Source organism: Lolium perenne, chromosome 1 (assembly GCF_019359855.2).
Source record: "Lolium perenne isolate Kyuss_39 chromosome 1, Kyuss_2.0, whole genome shotgun sequence".
Lineage (NCBI taxonomy): Eukaryota > Viridiplantae > Streptophyta > Magnoliopsida > Poales > Poaceae > Lolium > Lolium perenne.
Genome location: NC_067244.2, coordinates 267,337,404 through 267,361,528, shown reverse-complemented (window position 1 = coordinate 267,361,528; position 24,125 = coordinate 267,337,404). Strand labels below are relative to the sequence as shown.

Sequence of the window (24,125 nt, the reverse complement as noted above, 5' to 3'; positions counted from 1 at the left end):
AGCTAGCACGCGCAGATCACGGCCGGATGACCTAAACATGCCTGTTGCCATGTTCAATTTTGTGGATGAACGGTTTGGTCCTTCGGAGGTACTCTCTTGGCACCTTGCACACTCACTCCCACATGCATGTCGAGCTAGCAATTGCATTCATCGGGTTTAAAAAAAAAAAGCAATTGCATTCATCGAGTTAGTAGTACTTCTCCCGTCCCATGAAACATGTCGGAGATTTTTTTAATTTAAATATATCTAGGCACTAAATAGCATGTAGATACAATATAACAACATCTTTATATGGTTACCACTTACCACACTATGTGCTTGCTTAATTTACACCCATGTTCCTGAACCACTTCCCTCCAGGTAAAGACAGAAATGACATACAACCTGACATATAGCTTGTCGAGTAGCCCAAAATAAGCATACCACCACCACAAAATACCATCCAAGTGCCCGCCATAGAACAAATAATTAATCCTAGAAGAAAATCCGCTTCAGAAAAATCATCTTCTGGCCATCTTGCTGGATTTCCTTTACTTAACATTCACGAGTTGGCAATCCTGGAACAGAGCAAAAGCTTTACACATGTCAGCATACAACCCAGGAGCAAAGACGCAAGCTGTTATCTGGTTGGTTCGACTAAACCCAAATGTATCACGGTGGTTTAAGGAAGAAAATACCTTATTTAGTCGGAGAACTCATAAAATAACATCTTCACAAAGAATTGGCCGGAAATAGAGTCAACAAATCAATCAGCTCTACCTGACAAGATGCCAAAATATACATAAGTAAAAGGCACATAACATTGTACTCATTGACTTGGTTGCAATGAGAAACATGATTTAACTTTGTCAATTATTGTAATAACAAGATGAACAACACAATGAATCAGAATCCAATGTAAGTGAAGAATGAGAGCAGCATATAAACACCTCAAATTTCTTCTTTGGGATATGCAGAATCTTGTTCCATTCAGCACCTTCCTTCCTTTGAAGCTGGCTCTCAAGCTCTGGATGGCAGCTTGATAACAAAATGGTCTGCACAGAAGTGGGCAGGCCATCTTGGGGGAGAAACCTCATCATTGGACACCCACATATGACTAACTCCTCAAGAGATCCCACTATATTCAAGTCGGTTGGCAAGGAGCAGAAATTGTAACAATCTGCAACAACTAACTTCCGGAGAGCTCTATGATTTCTAAATCCATCCAATGAAGCAAGCTCATTGCAACCTCTAATGGTTATAGTTTCCAGAGCTGTGAGGTGGTGGGGTCCAGAAGCAAATGACAATGAGGTCATCAAATGGCAACTTTCGAGCACCAACGTTGAGAGGCAAGTTAGGCCTTGCAAATACCTTGGTAATAAGTTGCGATGGAAATTGCTTTGAGATATTTCAATGTGGCAAAGAGACGGAGGAAGTAGATACGTCTCCAGCTGGTCCTCAACCGCTTCTGTACTAACTGATGATAGTAACGTCGAACAGTTGCTGATCCTGAACACCTCAAGGGAGCCAAGTCTGTGAAATCCACCAGTTGGCATTGGGTCTGTACAGTTCTTCATGTTCAGCTCAGCGACATGGTTGAGCTGCTCAGTGTTGAGGTCACTCAAGAAGCTGTAGGAGCAAGCTAGAAAGATCAATCGTGAAGCTGTTGCAATCAGTGAATCAATTAAACAAGAAGTTGGCGAGGAATCAGATGATATTTCAACTTCAACTCTTGGCTTTGCACTGAAGCTGCTTGGTATTTCTCGAAGCTTAGGACACCGTGATATGTGTAGTCTTTCAAGACATGGAAGCAAAGACGACCCATCTTCGGTTCCAGACCAGCCTTCAAATTGGAGCATGCCATCAAATACCATGTCTTCCAAAACTGGAAAGCAACCATTCCCATAGAATTCTTGACCTATCTGCTTGACAGCATGCATGCCGCTTAGTTGAAGATACTTGAGCAGAGGAAGCTGACCAAAAGGGGGCAATTGTACCCAACTGATGCAGTTCTCAAGAGCTAGAGAACTCAATGCAGTCAGCCAATTTGTCTCAAACCAATTGGGTGACCTTGCTCCCCTATATCCAATGATCTTCAGCCGATCAAGATCAGGGTTAGGTCTAAGGGCACTAAGCACATCATAATCAAGATCACAAGTTAAAGACCTCGCATGGATGCTCCACTCGAGTTCCAAATATTTGATATGCTCTTTGCAGTCTAGGCAGGCATTAATTGCCTCTTGCTGACGTTCAACATTCTCGAGAGATCTAATTTTTAACTGTCCGATGATATTTTTCATCTCCTTCAGCTCACTTAGTTTGTAGCCACTCTCCTTCCTGACGTGGAACTCCCCAACGCCATGGAGATGAGTTTGTCCTCCGAAACCAGAAATCGTGGCACCGTAAATATTATAAAGGAAAGCTTTTCTTAATTTGAGAAGGTTCCTCTTCATGGTTGCAGGAAGGTTGACGCATTCACTTTCCCGGCAGGAGTGTCCGCTTGTGGCCAAGACCTCCAGGTGGTAAAGCCGAATCAATGGTGTTTGCCATGGCCTCTCAGGAACCCGAAAAGCGAAATAACGCAGATGTTTAAGAACTTGCACTGATGTAGGCAGCCTATCCAGGCAACAACCGCTCAGATCCAGCACACGGATGCTCTTGGACTTGTTGAATACATCATCTGGAAGGGACAATTTTAAGCAAGTAAACCTTTTCTTCCAAACAATCAAGGTACGCAAATTTCTCAATTCTGTTTTTTTCATGGCACCTAAAAAATTTGCTGATATCGATAGATGGCGAATGTTTGGTAAGATCTCCTTTTGTTGTTTATCATTTTCAACCCTGACATACTCATCCTTGGAGACATTACGAGCCAGGTCATTGATCAAATCATGCATGACATAGTCTGTTGGAAGGCCAAACAATGAGCGTTCAAAGAATGATCTTTGCACAAGTTCATCGAAGTAGCCCTTTGCTACATCTTCAATATTGGAATCAGTGTCATATGGATCCTCCCTCTGTACAAAACCCTGTGCAATCCACATTTCAGTGAGCTTGTTAAGATCAAAAAGCCAGTCCTTTGGGAAAAGGCTGCAGAAGCTAAAGCATAGCTTCAGTTGGACAGGTAAGTGTTGATAACTCAATCTGAGAATCTTCATAACATCACCAGATAGATCACTCTCCAGAACTTTCTTCCAGTGGCCGATATCAAAATCAGCACTCAATAGGCGACCGATTATCTTTGCTGCTAGAGGCAAACCATTCAATCTGCGACAAATCTGTACTCCTATTTCCTTAAGTTCTGGAAATTGTCCAGGATATTTCTCACCAAAGGCACAGTTTCTGAATAGCAACCAGTAATCATCTGTGTCCAATCCTCCCAAACGTAAAGGGGGTGTCCTAGCATCTAGGATACTGCAAGCTTTGTCAGCTCGAGTTGTCACCAAAATCTTGGACCCTTCCAGTCCAGTATTTAAACAAGACAAGACTTTGCTCCACAGTAATTTATTCTCCCAATTTGTTCTGTCCTCATCATACCAAACATCATCCAGTATAAGAAGAAACTTCTTCCCACCTATCTTTTCACGAATAGCATTATGCAACTTATCAAATTCAGTAACAGTATGATAATTTTCATCGGTTGAACACTCCAAAATGTCCCTTGTTAATCTAATCTCATCATAAGTATCAGATACAGAAACCCACATTCTGAGACTGAAGTTCATGCGTATTTGTTCATCTCTGAATGCCAGCTGTGCAAGGCTAGTCTTCCCAACCCCACCAACACCTACAATGGATATAACATTAGGGATGCTTGAGTCACCAGGTGCTACAGGTGCATTACTGGGTCCAGGTGCACTGCTGTCACTTATCTCAAACAGCATATCTCTCAGATTATCTAGCTCATCTCTTCGACCATATATATGGTGATTTTCCTTCAAAGGAGTAGTTACACGCAGCCGTGTTACCGGCAATAACTTTGCAGTAGCATTGTCAAAACTAACGACCCTCAATAATGTATCTGCTGTCGTTTTGACCTCACCTAATTTCTCCAAAATATCTGCTAGCTTCCGCCTGAAATTGTCGGTACCGACCAAACGTTTACCCAAGTAAATACATGATGAGGTGACACAACTCACCGCAGATTGGCTGTCAACCTTGGACTCGAGGACCATGTATTGGAAACTGTCTAGCACATCAACAGCGCTGTAAATGGCGTCTTTAAGTTTGCCTAGCAGCCTCCTCTGGTTTCCATCCTTAATCTCCCGCTTCTCGATGACATCCACAATGGTCAGGATCTCTGTAAGGGTGGTGTCAAGGCGTTCAAGGTCCTTCTCCTGATCTTTCTTCCAACTAAATTGCCCCCTTATGTAGGCCAAAGCGGTGTCCTGCATCTCCCGTATGATTGGCGATAAGAACCATCCTGTAACAGCTAGTTCAGTGGCCATTTTGATTCCTGCAGATCGCAAGATATTCAATTCCGAAGAAGAATAAAGTTAATAACAAAGAAATTATGAAGAAATGTAAAAATTATGAAAAAATTCAAGTTAGAAACCTAAGGCAAGAATTATGGGCAGATGGATGTGATCTTGCCTTTCAGCCACAATTTGGAGAAGAAAGATGATTGTGCTCACTTGGTGTGGGGGAGAGAGTGAAATAATAGAAGAAAAGTCATCTTTCAATAGGCAGTACTATATATAACCCCAAGAGCTAGTACACTGGACCACGCTATTAATTCTTTTGCAAGTTTAGATGCATGCATGTTGGTATTCCTTAGTTAGAGAATCATCCAACAGTAGGGATATTTTCTAATATGTAGCTTGAAAAGTCAATGATGCTTCTGTCCCCATCCTCCAATGGCGCAACCAACTAAGGTAATCTTATATAAACATGTGGCTATAGTTAGACCTAAAACATCTTGTGACAGATGAAGATGATCTTGAGATTTAAAATACACCTATAGAAGTTTTTGCTCCTTTAACTTGCAAGGGAATAGGGTACCGTGGAATAATGATTCTGTATAAGTGGTCCCATATCATCACTGATGTGTGTAATATAAAAAAAATCAAGGAACTGACATAGATATATAGCTTGCAAAATCAAATGGAGAAAACTACTAAACATTAAAAAAGAACTCCCAAAATCAATGTCGCTACTTCAGATCGGTGAGACTTGACAGAAACTATGAATTGTTGGTATATATTAACAATTGTGAAAAGTACAACAAGTAATTCTGCCAGAGGCATGCTTCAAGATCAAACTAGATGAGAAATTAAATAAGTACCTATTGGATTAATCGAACATTTTTTTCAGCCAAACTGACGATCAGAGGAGGCTCCCGAAGAGGCGAGGAGTCACCGATGCCTAAAATGGAGCCTAGCTTGGATGTGACGGCTAACTACTAGTGGTCTTCGCGGTGTCGGTGGCAGCTCGGCGATGGCAAGCTACGAAGGAGAAGTTAGAAAGATGAGGTGGACATGGCTGTGAACTTGATGGGAAGACAAACAGTGTGAGTGGAGAAATGCTCGTTGTGGCAGCTGGGTATCAAGAGGACGAGTGAAAACGATGGGAGTTGAAAGTGGTTGGGCATGGCAGTGGCAGCTGTGTGGACTTTGACTAAAATGGAGCCTTGGATGACTAAAATTAAATGTCACATTTTAATTTAATATATCCAACATTTCAGAAAGTCCAAAACGTTGAATGGCCTCCATGATAGCTCTTGCTTTGTCATCTATGATAACTACTATGATTATACATAGCACTTGACAAGTGCTTCCTTGTTTGAAATAAGGCTACTAGTATTGAACAAGATATTAGGGATGACAGTCTCGCCCCTTTGCATGGTTACTCTTGGTAAATTACAAATGAAGGGGGTGCACACTTGGCAAGATCATAGCTCTGTCTTACGGATAAGCAGTGTTGGCCTAGACATGCATCTAGCCCATCTAAACATCGTCTGGATGCTAGTGGATCACACCAAGTTGGGGGGCAGAAGCAGACCAGAACCTAGACCTGGCCCAAACCAATTAGTCATCACAGCTAGACGGTTTCCAGACATGATCAGTCAGTCAGTAGTGAGTCTAGATGATCGTCCCGGCATTGGAAGATTTTGGCACTGCCAGGCACGCGGCGCGGGAGCCTGTTTTTTGGCCTCAACTTGCTGCACATGCCACAGGTAGAACTACTCGTAATTTTGGACTGGATTGAATCAGTAGCATTCCCCATCTGCTGCCTCTCCTCTCCATCGTTTCCTTCAATCAGCAAAGCATTCCCTATACACTGCTGTAACAAACATAATTTGGGCAAGTTCATCTCGTTTAGAACTATATTTGGGAATCCCATGTTCTCGGAGCGGGGTTTATGTTGTTAACGGCATTTTTTTTTTCATGAATCATGTTCTAACCCCAGCCCTTGTCTGTCAAGTCATGATGCTTCCGAGTTAGTGCTAATTGCATGCTTTTAATACCTGATGGTCAAGATTATGTGCTAACAATTTCAGATTAAGCTAAAGAACATGTTTTTAGCTGACTATAAAAAGTTCTTGTTGCTCTCGGTTGTGTCCTTATTATGTGCTACTGATCATGCTTGGTGGCAATCTAGTAAGTTATTATAGCTTGTTAATGAAATTAGTCACAGTTTGGAAAGGACTAAGGAGGAAAATTTCAACGAGAATACCATTTCCCCCCAAATTAAGAAGAGCCCCTAGCCCTAGAGAAGAAACCCCCAAATCCCGAAACCGAGCAACAGAACAAGAATGAAACCGGAGCTTACCTTGGGTTGGCGGGCGCCGCACCTCGAGACGACAACGATGGTGACCGTGCGTGGACAACGATGGCAGACCGGCGCAGGCTCCATCCTCTCCACGGAACCGGCGAGTCCTCCCACTCCGCCCCTCGCGGCGGCCATGCGCGCACGGCACGGGAAGCTCCGTTCGACGGAGCTGCGCGCAGCAATAACCGCCGCGCGCGGGCGCCAGCGAGCAGAGCCACCGCGCAGCCTTGGCACCCGGGGCGATTTACACAGAAATAACCCTTTACTCAAACTATAGCACACACTGACCCTCCGGCGAAACTATTTCACCATCTAACCCTTTTGTGTGACGCCCCTCCCATCGGCGCCACACCTCACTGTGTGGCGCCTGTGCGGCCGGCGCCACTCTCCCATCCGACGTGGCGCCCTCGACGCTAAGGTGTGCTCGACGCTGACATGGCACGATGTGTGGCACCGCTTCCATAGGCGCCACACATTGAAAGTGTGGCGCCGCTCTGAAGGGGCCACACATCCACTTATGTGTGGCGCCCGCGCCCGCCCCTGCCCGACCCATCCTCACTTCTCCTCTCCGTTTCGCGTCAAGAACAAGGTGGCCCGGCGGTTCCTCCTCCGCCCCACCCTCTCCCCCTACCAAATCGACCACCAAATCGTCAGATCTGCCCGGGCAATCTCATTCCCAACCATTCCTCAAGGTAACCCCCTTGGAATCCTTTCCATTCATCCACTAATTTCATAGATCTTGCTAGATTTGGACATGAACCCTAGACATGAATTTTTTTGGTGGACTCTATATTGTAGTGTATGTGTTGAAATTCATAGCCTCATGTGTATGCATGTGTTTGAACCATAGATGTGAAATTTTACATGTATGTATGTGTTGAAATGGCTATGTATGTTGGAATGACTAATTTTTTGCTTAGCAAATGCATTCAAATTTGTTACATATGCCTATTATTTGCGATGAAATAACTCACATTTGTTAGGAATGGCTCATAATATGGTGTTTTATGTAAACATGTAGGATGGTGTATCTCATAGATAATGAGTATGACAAGGATCACCGGGCTTTTCATATGACGGAGAAGGGAACGGTTCTTCAACCCTTGAAGATTCGTTACCATGGCACGTAGATATGGCGTATGACGAGAGGTACACGGAGTTCATCCAGCCTACCGGTCTTCTCCCGTTCATCACGCTTGTAAGCCGGGGGGGGGGGGGGGGGGCGAACATGACCGCCGCGGCACTCACCGCCCTTGTCGACCGGTGGAGGCCGGAGATGCACACCTTCCACTTGAGGGCCGGCGAGATGACCCCTACTCTGCAGGATGTTTCCATGATCCTTGCCCTTCCTATTCAGGGCGAGCCACTGTGTATGAACACAGCTTCTGATGGGTGGCGGCAGCAGATGGAGGCGCTTATTGGCATGGCTCCTCCGCCGCCAGAAGATCCAAAGGATAGAGCTCCCGCCGGCGCACCTTTCTCTTGGATCAGGACTCACTTTGGAGAATGCCCGGAAGGGGCCGACCGAGAGACTATCAGGACATACAACCGAGTGTACTTGTGGTATATGCTTTCGAGGACTCTCTTTGCTGACAGTGGTGGGAAGTTGGTGTCGTCGTGGTGAACAGACAGATGCCATGGGATGGCTTAAGTTGGGGCCGAATGTGCGCTAGAGGATTCGGGGGAGGGTTTCCGGAAGGATAGCCGGTTGCTTTCCTATGAAGAACTTGGCCTTGGCCAGAGGTAGAGGAAGAAGAACACTCAGACTATTTCTCCCTCAGATCTTTCTATTCCTTGATCACAAGTGGTTACAGGTTCCTGGATATGAGTCACTGGCTGAACGTAGATCATAACACGTTAGATCATACCCGTGCAAGGGTGTGCCCCCTCTCCTTATATAGGGGAGAGGGTGGCTTACAGGGGAAGGAACCCTAGGAAACCCTAATGGCATCTTTGAACAGACAAACTACTTTACAAAGCCACTTTGGCTACCGGTGACGCCGGTATCTCTTTCATCAGGGGCGCCGACATCATCCGGTACCTTTTACGTCACCTTCTGCTTTTGGCGTCAGGGCTTCGTTTAAAGCTGAAGTGCTTCGTCCATCCTTGTCCTCTAGCTCCGGAGAGAATCTTTGACCAGCCTTGTCGACGTGCTACAGTGTAGCCTGTACCGGTACTCCGGTATCTTCTTAGCCGGTGCCGGTATACCCCTCCTGGGATACCGGCATGATTCACTTCGCACAGAGCTAACACTTGTTAGCCGGAATAACTTTTAAACCGGTATCTTGATGGCTCAAACCATCCGGTTTGGCATGCCTTTGGCATACCGGGGGCCATCCCCCCAACATTAGTCCCCGAAGCTGGTATAGTCCGGTGGATCCTATCCAACGGACCATGCCAGGTTCCTTTTCATTCACGATACCGGTTTAAACCTTCCGGCAACCAGTTCTAACCTTCCGGCGTTTCTGCCGATCTCACATTTAGCATAGTCCAGCGGATTCTATCCGATGGACCATGCCAGGTCCTCATCCGGAGCGTACCGGATTAATCCTTCCGGTTTCCATTTAAACTCATCCGGCTCCTTGCCAAATCTTTCCGGTAGCTTCGTCATTAAGACTTTCCTCGACGAAGTCGAGAATTTCTCGGGTACAGTGCCTGTCAGTGACATGCGCACTGTGCCTGGCACGACAGTGTCAGAGGTCACTTCCCTTCGACTTCGGCGCCAGCAATTATGACGCCACACCGAATCCTCGCTGCCGTTCCGGATCCGTGCGGCCTCCCTGTGGTTTTTCGCTTTGCGCTCGTGTTGCCTTGCGCCGCGTGGTGGCCCACCAGGCGAACCGTCGCGGCCCGGCAGTTTCCGGCCCACGACCTCCTCTCTCTATTTAAGGGGGGGCGGAGGTTCCACTTCATCTTCTTCCCGCACTCGCACTCCCAGAGCACCTTGAGCCCTTCGCCCTCTGCGCTCCTCTCGCCGCCGGTCGCCGCCAAGATCCACCGCTCCGCCAAGACTCCGCGAGGCTTTGCCGCGCAGCGCTTCACCGAAGCTTTTCCGCCGTTTCCGTTTCGAGCGCCGCCCCGGCACTCCTTCTTCTTCCTCGTCTCGGTTCATCTCCTCCGCTTCTCCGGCGACCAACGTCCTCGCATCCTCCGCCTCAGGTTAGCCTCAACCCCCTTACATTCTTTCTCGTTTGCTTTCCAGTTCCTGGGCCGATAGGGTATTTATCTTTTCTTTTCCTTTGTTTTTTCTCTTACTCGTAGATTTTCACGAGCGGGTAGATTCGGGGAAACTTGTTTCTAGATAGACTCGAGCTCTTTTTTCCGGTATGTCTTCCGGAGAATATGTTTCGGATTCTACCGGCAGCAGCCAGCACAGCGGAGCTACCGGCAGGCTCGAGGCCGAGATCGACCGGATGAACATCTCCTCTTCTGCTCCCGAGGCCGGAGCCGGGAAGGGCCAGGAAGCCAGCAGCTCCAACCAGGCAATAACCCGCGGCGCCTGGAAAGGTTCCGATGTGAAGCAGCCGGAGATCGATTGGCTATACCGCTCCCGGAGGATACCGGCTGAGGTAGCCTGCCGGCTTCCGCGCGGCGAGGTAGAGCCCGCGCCGGAAGCCGGAGAATACGTAGTTTTCTCTGCTCATTTCGAGCGTGGTTTCGGCCTCCCGGCCTCTAATTTCTTCCGGGAGTTCCTTGATTTTTACAAACTCCAACCCCATCATCTCCGTGGCAACGCCATTTTCTATCTTTCTTGCTTTGTTTCCTTCATGGAGGCCTACGTAGGTCTCCTTCCCTCAAAAGAAGCTTTCGCTCGCTTCTTTGGCCTTCGGATCAACTCGGTCCAAGGCAAAAACATTCCGAACCCCAAACCTCCGGTTCAGTGCGGCTCGTGCATCATCAGCGCACGCCAGGGGAGCCCCTTCTTCAAATTCTCCGGTCTGGAGTCATGCCGGGCATGGCAACAGACATTCTTTTATGTGAAGAACAAGGGCACCTCAGATTTTATCAACCTGCCGGCCTACCTACCGGGGACGCCTTCAAAAACCAATTGGACGTACAATCTGGGGACCAACCATATTGAAACCAACCGGATTGTTCGCTTCCTAGAGAATCTCAAGAAGGATACCGGCATCTGCTCCGACGATATCATCCGGGCGTTCATCTCTCGCCGGGTGCTTCCTCTTCAGCGCCGGGCTCACAAGATGAGCCAGATGCGCGGCCGCCGTGATCCGACAAAGATTACCAGCTTCGCACTAAGCAAAGAGGACGTAGTCCTCAAGGCTAAGCAAATTTGCCAAACAGAGATGCCGATGGATTGGGAGTGGGGCCTCCTTCCTCTCAGCGCTATGAATCCCCCAACCGCTGAAGTAAGAACTGAGCAATCCGGGTTGTTTTTCCGGTATCTTTTAATGTGTTGCTAACCATCTTTTTCCTTTCTTTTTTCAGACCTGCGAGCGCTTCCCTCGTATTACTGCGGAGGCGCTACAAGGCCCCATCCGCAAGCGTGCGTTGGACGAGGAGGATCCGGATCCTCACGCAGCTGGTCATAAGCACAAGATGGGCAGGACCCACACCTCGCGCCCCGGTAAGTTTTCAGCCGCAGCTTCCGGTTCCTTGGTATTTTACTATTTCGGTACCTTATACCTTGCTTTTGTGCAGACCTCCCCTCTGCCAGTGGCAACCCTCCGATTGTGGAGCACGCCACCCCGCTGGAGGCAATGGTTGGCCAGGAGTTCCTGGACAAACTTGCCACCAGGGGCCAGAAGAAGAAGGCTCCGGCACCTGAGGCCGGCACGAGTGACGCTCCTCCCCCCAAGCGCTCCCGGACGGAAACTGTTGCCGGGAAGGTGGTCACATCCAAGCGCTACCGGAAACGGGAAATGCCGGTTTCTTCCGGGTAAATTTCCATTTCCACCTTCCTTTTGTTTCATGATCTTTCTTTTTTCCGGAAGCTTTTTCTGAACTTCCTTTTTCTTTATCTTTTTAGCCCTCCGCTCAAGATTGCCAAGAGCGCCACCGGCATGAGGCCGGAAAGCACTGAGGGTGCCGCCAGGGCCTCTCCTCCTCCTCAACCAAGTCTGGTACCATCTGGTGCCGGCAAATCTCCAGCCTCCCCACGGGGAGGCAACATAAGTGCGGGGCGCGCGGCCCCTGAACCTTCAGACCACCGCGCGGAGGAGGATTTCTCTTCCCCTCCAGAAGTTCAAGGCACCGGCGCCAGCAACATTGGCGCCGGCACAGAAGATGCCGGGAGGGCGGAACCTCTGGTTCCTCCCGTCCCGGAGAAGACTACGACATCAACTGCCTCTCCCTCTAAGTCCGTGTCGGATCCTTCCGCGCCGGCAAGCTCCTCTGTGGCCAAGGACGCACCGGAAGCTCCTGCGCCTCCACCGGCTGCTCCTACCGGCACACCAGCCGCCGGCCGGCCTACAACTCCAGCGCCAGACCCTGCCGCGGTGGCCAGCGCTGCCAGCTCCCCTTCCTCCAGCTCGCGGAGCCTCGTGCTGCACGCCAGCCGCGCCGCCCATGTGGCCGGAGAAACGGCCTCAGCCCAGCTGGGCCGGATCACCGAGCTCACGCGCGGCGGAGCCGACCTGGGCCACCTCGCTGATTACGCTGAAAAGTGGAATCGGGCAGATCTGTCCCCATCGACGCTCGGCCTGGGGAAGGACAGTCTGCCGGTGGTTGATCCTGCCGGCCCCCGGAGCACCGGTCAGCACTTTGGCCGGCTGCGGCGCGCGGTCAAGGAGTTCGACACCGCGTGGCACGACGCCAACCATAGCGTGGCGGTAAGTTGCACAACCTTCACAACTCTTTAAATTTATGCCGGTTTTACTTTTTCAAGATTATATTTATCTTCCCAGTCCCCGAGTTTCGGGTTGAGAGCGCAGCTCTCAGCGCGAAACTTTGTTAGAAAAACCAAGAAACCGGCATAGCCAGTCCCCGGGTTTCGGGTTGAAAGCGCAGCTCAGCGTGAAACTTTCTGTTCATACCGGCATCTTCTTACCGGAACTTTTTCACTTGAACAGAACACCTTCGACACCCGGAAGCGTCTCTTTGAGGAGCTTCTGTGGGAGCACCGGGAGCTTTCCGAGGCCCACAGCAAATGCCAAGGTTAGTTTTTGTGCCTCCGGCTTCTTTTTACCGGTTGTTTCTTTCCAAGTAGTTATATAAACTCTTTGCACGCCAGCTGTGCCGGAATCTACCATCAAGGACCTCTCCGACCAGCTCGCCACGCTCAAAGGTATCTTTTCCTTTCCGGTTGGTTTCCGTCTTTTTAACCTACCGGTTTCTTAACATTTTGCTTCCGGATTGCAGCTGAAAAAGAGCAGCTCGCCAAGGAGCACCAAGAAGCTCTGGATGCTCAACGGAAAGTTACCGCTGAGCTGAAGGATAAGCTCATGGAGTCTGAAGTCCGGCACTCTCAGGAGCTCAAGGACGCCCAAGCTGCCGCTGAGACGAAGCTGGACGACACCTTGAAGGAGTTTACCCACAACAGCAAGGTGCTGCGGTTGGAGCTGGAAGAGGAGAGCAAGGCGCGAAAAGCCGCAGAAGAACGGATCGCTACCCTCACCACGGATCAGGCCGCGTATGACCAGTTGGTCATGCAAGCCGATGCCCTGGCTTCCAGTAAGTCCTTTTTCTCTTTTCTTTCGCTTAAAAGCTTCTCTGTTTTTCCGGCAAGATCTTTTTATATTTGTTCTCTTTGTCTTTCCTGCTTATAAGCTTGCTTCCTATCTTACCGGCAACATTTTCTTATACCGGTTCTCTTTTCTTCTTCCTCCCGCAGAACTCTTTCCGGATTCACAGGTGCATGCTTCCAAGAAGGTGGCAGAACACAGGGCTAAGCAATCCATGACTAATCCGGATGCGCCCTGGGATTCCTACGACCATCTTGTGGCGCTGGCCGCCCGGATCTGCCACATGAGAGCGGTGGACCGGCATCTGGTCGAGCTGCCGGAAAGGGCCATAGAGATTTTTAAAGTCCTGTGGCATGAGGAGGCCGTTCCGGTGAATCTGACGCTCATCTCAGATCGGTTGAAAGATGCTTGCCGGAGGTTCCGGGAATGGAAATGCTCAGCGGCCCGTGCCGGAGCGGATGCGGCGCTACGCATCGCCTGCTCCTGGTATGAAGATCTGGACCTGGATGCTTTCCATAGCATCCGCGGCGATGCGCCCACAGATACAAACCCAATCTTGTCCGCCAAGCGCCAGGATCGCGCCTACCGGATCGCGGAGTTTGCCCAAACGCACACCTTCATCCCTCCTCCTCCCGGCGTCAGAGACGAAATCTCCGACGACGAAGAAGACGCTGAGGACGAGGAGGATGACGAAACCGCAGAAGGCAGCGCCCCTCCGGAACAAGGCGACGCTCCTCCGGAAGCTTCCAAAGCCGGCACGCAGCCTCCGGTTGCTTAAGCTTACTCATTATGTATCACCTGTTGCCTCAAAACAATGATCATTAAATTCTACCCAGGTATGCCGGGGTCTATGATGTAAGATAATACTTTGCCGATTTTTTGGCTGTGCTACAACATGTTATTCCGGTAAGCTATACCGGTAACTTGTGAAGTTTAAGTTTGTATGCTATCTTAGCACTTTATTTATCGTTTGCTTTTATCCTGCACTGTGAAGATTCCGGAATTGTTTCGGCATCCAATCCGATGCACACTTGGTTCTTTTACTTTGGCTCTGCCTACCTCTCTGGGTTTTTTGGCGTATGAGTTCCAAAGTTCTTTTGCCAAGCAAGCATTTTCTTGAACTTAGAAATAACTCGAAATTTTGCACAAAAAACCGGTATAACCGGGGTTAGTTAAAGTTTTGCGGATTGTTCGTTCCCACTCCCTCTCTTCGTCGTTCGCGTGTTTAATCCTTACCGGTTTATCTTGCTTGCCATGAAGCCGGGTTGCAGACAGCAGCAGAGTCGAAGACTCCGGTAAGTTTGACACGCTACTAAACCGGAAAGAAAAAATGTTCACTAAGCAACCGGTAACTGAAAAAATAAACATGTTATATGGAATTCCGGTAGAGATAGTCCCCGAGATTTATTCGAGGTTCCGGCATCTTTTATTCATAGCAAATAAGGTACAAAAAAGAACTTCTTACAGCACATCTTCAGGAATAGAAAGGACGTAGCAAAGCTATGTTCCATGGGCGCTTGGTTTCGTCTCCGGACCTGTCCGCCTTTCCCTTCTTCGATTCCTGTGCATCGATCAAGTAGTATGCATCATTGTGTAGAGCCTTGCTCACAATGAAGGGTCCTTCCCAGGGAGGTGAGAGTTTGTGGTGCCCCTCAGTGCGCTGCACTAGGCATAGCACCAGGTCTCCTTCCCGGAACACTCTCGGATTAACCTTCCGGCTATGATAGCGTCTGAGGTTCTGCTGGTATATGGCTGTTCTTGCCAAAGCCAGTTCTCTTGCTTCCTCTAGCAAGTCCACATCATTTTCTCGGGCCTCTTTTACCTCTTCTTCGGTATAGAGTTGAACCCTTGGTGAATCATGAATGATATCGGTTGGTATCACGGCTTCAGCTCCATAAACCATGAAGAATGGAGTGTATCCGGTTGACCGGTTCGGAGTTGTTCTTATGCTCCACAGTACTGATGGTAACTCATCAAGCCAGCATCCCGGTGTCTTTTCAAGCGGTTCAATTAGCCTTGGCTTGATACCGGAAAGCACCAAAGCATTGGTTCTTTCCACTTGGCCATTGCCTTGCGGGTGTGCAACTGAGCACAAATCCAACCGGATATTGTTATCCTCACAAAATCTTTTAAACTCACCTTGAGCAAAGTTTGTGCCATTGTCAGTGATAATGCTATGCGGGTATCCATACCGCAAAATAACATCTTTCAAGAATTTCACGGCCGTGTGCCCATCACATTTTGCGATAGGTTTGACCTCAAGCCACTTAGTGAATTTATCCACCATCACTAGGATGTGGGTAAAGCTGCTCCTAGCAGTTTTGAATGGGCCAACCATGTCAAGGCACCAAACAGCAAACGGCCAAGTTAACGGTATAGTTTTTAAGCCGGATGCTGGGGTATGGTTTTGCTTGGCGTACCTCTGGCACCCGTTGCATTTTCGTACCAAATCCTCAGCATTTTCCAGCGCAGTAGGCCAGTAGAACCCATGCCGGAACACTTTTGCCACCAGCGCCCTTGATGAGGCATGATGCCCACATTCTCCTTGGTGAATTTCCACCAGCATTTCTTTTCCCTCTTCCGGTTCCACACATCTTTGGAGGACACCGGTAACACTTCTTTTGTATACCTCTCCGTTGATGATGGTATAAGCCTTGGATCTCCTCTGGATCCTTCTTGATTCATTTTCGTCAACCGGCAAGGTGCCGTTGATCAGGAATTCCTTAATAGGTTCAACCCAGGTTGGTGCTTCCCGAACCAGAAATACCGGCACGTCCACCTCCATACTGTCCACCAGCATAGCTTCTTCCGGTATGGATCCGGCAGTCCCCGAGTTTACCGGAACAATCCCCGGGTTCCCCTCGTCAATGTCCATTGGCACAACGTGTGACTCCGGTACAAAGATTGATTCAGATTCCGGACTCGGTTTGATGGATGGCACCCTCAGGTGAGCCAAAGCCACTCCGGAAGGAATTTCTTGCCGGGAAGATCCCAACTTAGAGAGTGTATCCGCAGCTTCATTTTCTGCCCGCGGCACATGGTGGAATTCGCACCCCTCGAAGAATCCGGCAATCTTTTGCACATGAAACCGGTATGAGGCCATGTTGGCATCCTTTGCGTCCCAATCTCCGGAACATTGTTGTACCACAAGATCTGAGTCACCGTACCAAATAATCCAGCGTGCACCGATTTCTTTTGCGACCTTGAGCCCATGAATTAGAGCCTCGTACTCAGCGACATTGTTTGATGCCCTGAAATGCACTTGCAAAACATACCGGAGATGATCTCCCTTTGGTGAAGTAAGAACCACACCGGCACCTAGACCCTCTTTGAGCTTGGATCCGTCAAAGTGCATCTTCCAGTATTCCACTTTTTGTTCCGGCGGTTTGTATTGCGTTTCCGCCCAATCGCCCAGAAAATCAGCCAAGGCTTGTGATTTTATGGCTTCTCTTCTCTCATATACCGGTACATATGGTGACAGCTGAATTGCCCATTTGGCAATCCTGCCGCTAGCATCTTTGTTACACATGATATCTGAAATGGGTGCCTCGCTCACCACCGTCATGGGGTGTTCCTCGAAGTAGTGCTTGAGCTTTGTGGCGGCCATGTACACGCCGTAAGCCATTTTCTGGAAGTGAGGGTAGTTTTGTTTTGAGAGGGAGAGCACCTCGCTCAGGTAGTATACTGGCCTTTGCACAGTTTTTCCTTCCTCCTCTCTTTCTACCACAACCACAACGCTCACAACCCGGTTTGTTGCTGCTATGTACAACAGCATGGGTTCCCTTTCCAAAGGTGAAGCCAATACCGGTGCGGTTGCTAGCATTTTCTTTAGCTCTTTAAACGCTGCGTCTGCCTGCGGGGTCCAGACGAAGGTGTCGGATTTTTTCATTAAAGCATACAGCGGCAAAGCCTTTTCGCCCAACCGGCTTACAAACCGGCTTAGCGATGCCAAGCTTCCGGTAAACTTCTGCACATCTTTGAGATCTCTCGGTATGTTCATTCTTTCAATAGCCCGGATTTTTACCGGATTAACTTCTATCCCGCGGCTTGACACGAGAAAGCCAAGAAGTTTACCGGCAGGAACACCGAAGGTGCATTTAGCCGGATTGAGTTTCATCCGGAACCTTCTCAAGTTGTCAAATGTTTGCCTTAGATCGCTGATCAAGGTTTCTTTTACTTTAGTTTTTATGACAACATCGTCCACATACACTTGCACATTTTTTCCAATTTGATCAAACAAACACTTTTGCATACAGCGCTGGTACGTTGCACCAGCGTTGCGCAAACCGAATGGCATAGTGACATAGCAATAAGCCTCGTGCGGGGTAATAAACGCAGTCTTTATTTGATCTTCCTTTTTCAAGGGAATTTGGTGGAAACCGGAATAGGCATCCAGGAAAGACAACAGTTCACAACCAGCAGTGGAATCGATCACTTGATCAATCCGGGGTAAAGGGAAAGGATCTTTTGGGCAAGCCTTGTTCAGGTTGGTGTAGTCGATGCACATGCGCCACACCTTTGGAGCTTTGGGGTCTTCTTCCTTTTTCTTCTCGACCAGCACCGGATTGGCCAGCCACTCAGTGTGCAGTACTTCCACGATGAAGCCGGACACCAGTAACTTTGTTACTTCCTCTCCAATGATCTTCCTCCTATCCTCAGCAAACCGGCGTAAAGGTTGCCGCACCGGCTTCGCGTCCTTCCGGACATTCAGAGAGTGCTCAGCCAACTCCCTCGGCACACCCACTAAGTCATCGGTAGACCAGGCAAAGATGTTCCGATTCTCACGGAGGAAGTTGATGAGCGCGCTTTCCTATGCCTCATTCAGTCCGGTACCGATACGAACGGTACACTCTGGGTAAGCCGGATCCAGCACAATGTCCTTCGTTTCTTTTGTCGGCTTGAAAGCCGGTGAGCCAAGCTGGCCGCTCATTGCCGCTAAGTTCAGCTGGGAGGATTGAGCCAGCGCAACCGCAGTTTGCATTCTCCTTTTTTCTTCCGCTATCACCAGCGATTCGGCCAGATTCGATCCGGCAGAAGCAGTTTCCAGCGACACCTTGTAGTTTCCCACCACAGTTAAGGGTCCGTTGGGTGCCGGCATCTTCATCTTAAGATACGCCGTATGAGTCGAGGCCATGAACGCAGCCAATGCCGGTCTCCCCAGCAGGGCATGATAAGGGCTGTCTAGGTCCACCACCTCAAACAAGAGATTTTCCACCCGGCAATTATCACGTCCCCCAAACGACACATCCACCCGGACTTTTCCCATGGGCGAACAGGACAACCCCGGAACGATTCCGTGGAATGTTGTGTGAGTGGGCTGAAGCATGTTTTCTGTTATGCCAAGCGTGTGCATGGTATGCCGGTACATAATGTTTATGCTGCTCCCATTGTCTATCAGCACCTTGCTGAATTTGACGCGAGCCGTTGGCCCATGCATGATTGGGTCCACAACGAGAGCGTAACCACCCGGATTCGGCATGATCTTAGGGTGATATTTGAATGACCAGGTAATTTCCTGATCTGACCACATCATGTATTTTGGCACTGCCGGCATCACTGCGTTTACCTCCATGGAACGGCGACGCATGCTTTTTTGTCGGTTGGTTCAGTTACGAACACAACACAGCACATGTCCGGATCCTGATAAACATTCCGGCCTAAAGGTGCCGGTTGTGGGGCTTGGTTAATACCTTGTGCCACCTGATGAACTTGTTGTTGCTGCCGGTTCGGCTGAGGGTGTACCGGTAAAGCATTTGCTCCGGTAAGCGGGGGTGGTGGTGGAAGTCTTCCGGCATCATGATCCCTGGCATCTTTCATCATGCCTCTTTCCATCAACCTTTTTGTCCAAGTGCAATCTTTTGTCAAGTGGTTTGCGGGTCTTGCCGGATTTGGTGTGTGCCACCGACATGGCTGATCCATTGCGGATTCCATGGTGTACTTTTCATCGTTTTGCCACGGCTTCTTTTCTACCCATTGTTTTTTAGGACCCGCCCACGGCTGCGATCCGGTTTTTTGTCTCTGGCTTCCTCCGGCACCAGGATTATCCTGCACCGCGGCAACTTGCTGCGGGCCATATCTCCGATCCAGAAAATCTTCCCTTCTTTTGTTATGCCGGTTGTCCCGGTATGGATCATGGCGCGGTTGGCTTGCTTGCGCCGGTTCAGCTTGAACCGCCGGTTGCATTGGGTCTCCCAATGCGTAGCTATCTGCCACACGTATCATTTCTGCCAAAGTTACCTGCATGTTCCTCTGCAGCTTTTGCCACAGCGGTGAACCTCTTCTGCACCCATTGCAAAACCAAGCAATGGCCTGTGCCTCGATTACCCCCTCACAGGAGTTTCTTGTGGAGTTCCACCGGGTCAGGTAATCCCGGTCTGTTTCATTCGAGCGCTGCACGCACAAGGCGAGCTATTGCGGTCTGTTTGGCCTCCGGTAGGTACTGCTGAAGTTGCTCACGAAAGCTTCTTCAAAGTCTATCCAGCCATTTATGCTTTCTGCCGGCAGGTTGTTAAGCCAAATACGTGCCGGTCCTACCAGGAAGGATGGTACGATTCTTACGGCCCAACGCCGGTTTCCTCCACCTGCGACGGTTCCTCCGCCACCAGCGACGTATACCGCGGTAGCATAATCCGCAAGCCAATCTTCTGGCTTAGTGGTGCCATCGTATGTTTTTGTGTCACGGGGCAACTGGAAGTTGCGAACCGGTGGTTCCTCTTTTATGATCCGCGGGCCAAAACATTTCGGACCCGGAGGACCCTCTGCCTCGATCATCTCGGATAAGTATACTCTGTCCAGCCTGTGCCTCGCATCCCGGTCTGGTAGGCATCTTTCTCCTAGCCGTGTCCCTAAAGGGTTCCGGTAGGCTCCGGCTCTTTCTGCTCCGGAATCAGCTTCATCGTAACGTTCCGGTACCGCGGCTCTTGCCTGCCGGTACCTTGGCGGAGGCATTTCCTCCTCTTCATACGCTGCTCTTGCCGCGCGATAATTTTGCCCGGCTTCAGCTTTACCGGCATAATTGTTTCCGGCATAGCCATTTCCGGCATTGCCACGTGCTGCCCCTTGGCTTTTTCTTCCGGCCTCGTGTTGCCCGGCTTGTTGTTTTCCGGCAAGTACCGGATCATACACAGTCATTTGCTGTGCATTCACTTCTTTTTCTCTTCTTCTGTCCGGATGGGGGGACGATGCCTGCCCATGGGACTTGCTTCCGGCATTCTTTGCCGAACGCACCGATTTTGATGCCGCTGCTTTGTTCATTTTAGCAAGCTGCTCAGCATGTTGTTCCTGTATTATGTCAAGCAATTCCCTGACACGATCTTGTTGTTTTGCAAGAGCATCTCCGGTAAGCGAATCACACATTTCTACAGCAGCCCTAGCAGCTTTTATAGTTTTATCCGGGCTACTGTACTTAGGTTTCTCTACAATGCTCAAAGATGCAGAGGCACTTTTACCGGTAAGAATCTCCTTACGCAGATCCTGGTCTAGATTGCGAGCTTTAAGCCGGTTTTCCGGTACCCTAGCAGGTTGAGCGCTAACCGAAGCAAAGCCATGAGCAGCGTTGTACTCACGTAGGGTTAGGTTCAGCTCGCGCTGCGCCCGGATGATATCCGCGCCGCCGGAAAGAAGCTTCTGTCGTTGCGCCTCCAGCTCCGCCTGAGCCGCTGCCGGGTCGATGTTCTGCGCGATGGGCGTCGCCAGCACGCTCATGGCTGCTTGGAGAGGAGTCTCCGGTGGCGCTGCAGATGTACCCGCAACCTCCTGGTCACGCTCGGTCGGTGGCTTGGCCGTGCGCGTGGACCTTGTTTGTCCAGCGCCTTCCGCCGCAGGTTCTTTGCCGGCGCCAGCCGTGCCAACCACCAGCACCTCCACGCTGCCGGTGGCGTGGCCGTTGCGAAGCGCGGATCTTGGCGGGTCCGGAGCTACCAGCACCGGCGAGAGGCACTGGCGCTCAGGGACGGTGCCATAGTAGACGTGGAGGCTGCCGAACTCGATGATGCTGCCGTTCTTGGGGAACTTACCTCCGTTGGCGAAGCAGCCCGCGTTGTCGTTGACGAAGTTCAACGAGCCGAGGCGCTGGACGAGACCAGACACCACACGCTCGCCGGAGATGGTGAGGAGGCCCGCCCGAATGTGAACTCCAGCAAGCGCCGCTGCTGGCCCCACGGTGGGCGCCAACTGTCGTCATGGTGAACAGACAGATGCCATGGGATGGCTTAAGTTGGGGCCGAATGTGCGCTAGAGGATTCGGGGGAGGGTTTCCGGAAGGATAGCCGGTTGCTTTCCTATGAAGAACTTGGCCTTGGCCAGAGGTAGAGGAAGAAGAACACTCAGACTATTTCTCCCTTAGATCTTTCTATTCCTTGATCACAAGTGGTTACAGGTTCCGGGATATGAGTCGCTGGCTGAACGTAGATCATAACACGTTAGATCATACCCGTGCAAGGGTGTGCCCCCTCTCCTTATATAGGGGAGAGGGTGGCTTACAGGGGAAGGAACCCTAGGAAACCCTAATGGCATCTTTGAACAGACAAACTACTTTACAAAGCTACTTTGGCTACCGGTGACGCCGGTATCTCTTTAATCAGGGGCGCCGACATCATCCGGTACCTTTTACGTCACCTTCTGCTTTTGGCGTCAGGGCTTCATTTAAAGCTGAAGTGCTTCGCTCATCCTTGTCCTCTAGCTCCGGAGAGAATCTTTGACCAGCCTTGCCGACGTGCTACAGTGTAGCCTGTACCGGTACTCCGGTATCTTCTTAGCCGGTGCCGGTATACCCCTCCTGGGATACCGGCATGATTCACTTCGCACAGAGCCAACACTTGTTAGCCGGAATAACTTTTAAACCGGTATCTTGATGGCTCAAACCATCCGGTTTGGCATGCCTTTGGCATACCGGGGGCCATCCCCCCAACAGTTGGCCCATTGGTGTTGGCTCAAGGCGCTTACGGGCAGATCTGATGATTTGGTGGTCGATTTGGTGGGGGGGGGGGGGGGGGGGGTGGGTGGGGCGGAGGAGGAACCGCCGGGCCGCCTTGTTCTTGACGCGAAACAGAGAGGAGAAGTGAGGATGGGTCGGGCTGGGGCGGGCACGGGCGCCACACATAATTGGATGTGTGGCGCCCTTCAGAGCGGCGCCACACTTTCAATGTGTGGCGCCTATGGGAGCGGCGCCACACATCGTGCCATGTCAGCGTCGAGCACACCTCAGCGTCGTGGGCGCCACATCGGATGGGAGAGTGGCGCCGGCCCACAGGCGCCACACAGTGAGGTGTGGCGCCGATGGGAGGGGCGCCACACAAAAGGGTTAGATGGGTGAAATAGTTTCGCCGGAGGGTCAGTCTGTGCTATAGTTTCAGAAAAGGGTTATTTTTGTGTAAATCGCCGGCACTCGGAGCTCGTAGTCGCCGCTGCGCTCGGGCGGATGCGGGAACTGTGGCCCACAAACGGGTTTGTACTCCGCCAGGGAATTTGCGGGCCGACGCCGTTAGGCATGGTTACAAGGGCATCTCCAGTGCGGCGACCCAAACGGACGCGCTGAATCGTCCGTTTTGGGTTGTTTGGGTGGCCACGCGGACACGCGAACAGCGCCCCGCGTTCCACCCATTTGCCCATTTGCCTATTCGGCCTATTTGGCCACACATACTTATAAATAATATCTACAAAATATAGAATAATATCTAACAAATATAGAATAATATCGAATAGCATAAAATAATATCAAATAAAATGTAGCAGGATGAAAAAATGAAATGTGCCATAGTTTGAAAAAATATAAAAATTACAAATTGAGATTGTCAACTCAATTTGGGCGCTCTAGGATCTCCTTCTGCCTCTTCTCGAACCAAGCTCTCTTCACCTCGCTCATGGTGGTCAGGTCGGCGTTCATGATCAGGTTGTCCTCGGCTTGCTGTTTCAGCTCAACTTCCTTCGCCTTCAACTCCACCTCTTTGGCCCTTGCCATTGCTATGAGCTCATTTTATCTCTCTTTGAGCTCAATTTCTCTAGCTTTGGTCTTGGCCTTCACCTCTTCAATCTCAAGCTTTTTCTTTTGGACATCGAAGTAGTTCTTCCTGTCCTCTTCTTTCTCCCGGTGCCTCCTCTCATCCCTCTTGTCCGTGGACACCTCTCTGTTAGCATGCATCTCCTTCAAAGTGCCAACCAATTGCATGGCCGAAGCATCACGCTTCATGTCGGCTTTGGTTGACTTGTGGCCTCGTGGACGACTTGCACGAGAAGCGGAGCTACCACAAGGCTGCCCACCATCAAGGTCAATGACCGTGGCATCTTTGACAGGCTTCTTGCCAGTCAAGGTCGTCATGTACCCCTCCTGGAACTTGGGGGTGCCATGGAGTTCCTTCCAGCAATGAGGGAAGGCAAAGGTCTTTTGTTCATTGTTACTTTTGTAGAAATCCAAAGCTTGCCACACCTAGAGCAAAGCGAGACAACAATATGTACAAACATCGAATGAACAAGTTGAGGTTAAGAATCATACCAAGTCCTTCATGCCCATGCCGCTAACGGGCATCCGCTTCACGTGATCATACGCCGCCTAGAACTTGTTGCATTCCATTTGAATTGCTCCCCACCTCTTTTGGAGGGATATGTCGCTGCGGTCGCTCTCAAATGGCTCATGTCCGTATTTGCGATGTTCATGGAAGTATTCATAGATCCGGCGCTAGAATGCGGTCCCCTTCTGCTCGGCACCTGTCAATGCATCTTGCCCAATGGTCAACCATG

General features: G+C 50.0%; 1 protein-coding gene across 3 annotated transcripts; it reads right to left on the bottom strand.

The window, feature by feature from the left end:
* Window positions 1-321: 321 nt before the first annotated feature.
* LOC127327899 (putative disease resistance RPP13-like protein 1) lies at window positions 322-5,570 on the bottom strand. 3 transcript variants are annotated; one of them, XM_051354704.2, is made up of 4 exons: window positions 4,535-4,743; window positions 930-4,435; window positions 678-759; window positions 322-574 (listed from the first exon to the last, which is right to left on the bottom strand). In XM_051354704.2, the coding sequence occupies exons 2-3, from the start codon at window positions 4,425-4,427 to the stop codon at window positions 712-714; spliced, it is 3,546 nt and encodes a 1,181-aa protein (XP_051210664.1). In that variant the 5' UTR covers window positions 4,428-4,435; window positions 4,535-4,743; the 3' UTR covers window positions 322-574; window positions 678-711. The 3 variants fall into 3 exon arrangements, with proteins under 3 accessions (XP_051210664.1, XP_051210663.1, XP_051210662.1); XM_051354703.2 differs by lacking the exon at window positions 4,535-4,743 and adding an exon at window positions 5,264-5,570 and having other exon boundaries at window positions 323-557; XM_051354702.2 differs by having other exon boundaries at window positions 323-557; window positions 4,535-4,742.
* Between the last annotated feature and the right edge of the window lie 18,555 nt (window positions 5,571-24,125).

What these genes read in the sequence shown, in the direction of transcription:
- LOC127327899 (XM_051354703.2), bottom strand. Translation starts at nt 4,427, where the DNA reads ATGGCCACTGAACTAGCTGTTACAGGATGGTTCTTATCGCCAATCATA. An exon ending in TCCCAAAGAAGAAATTTGAG is followed by an intron (nt 760 to 929) that starts GTGTTTATATGC and finishes GCATCTTGTCAG; the next exon opens with GTAGAGCTGATTGATTTGTT.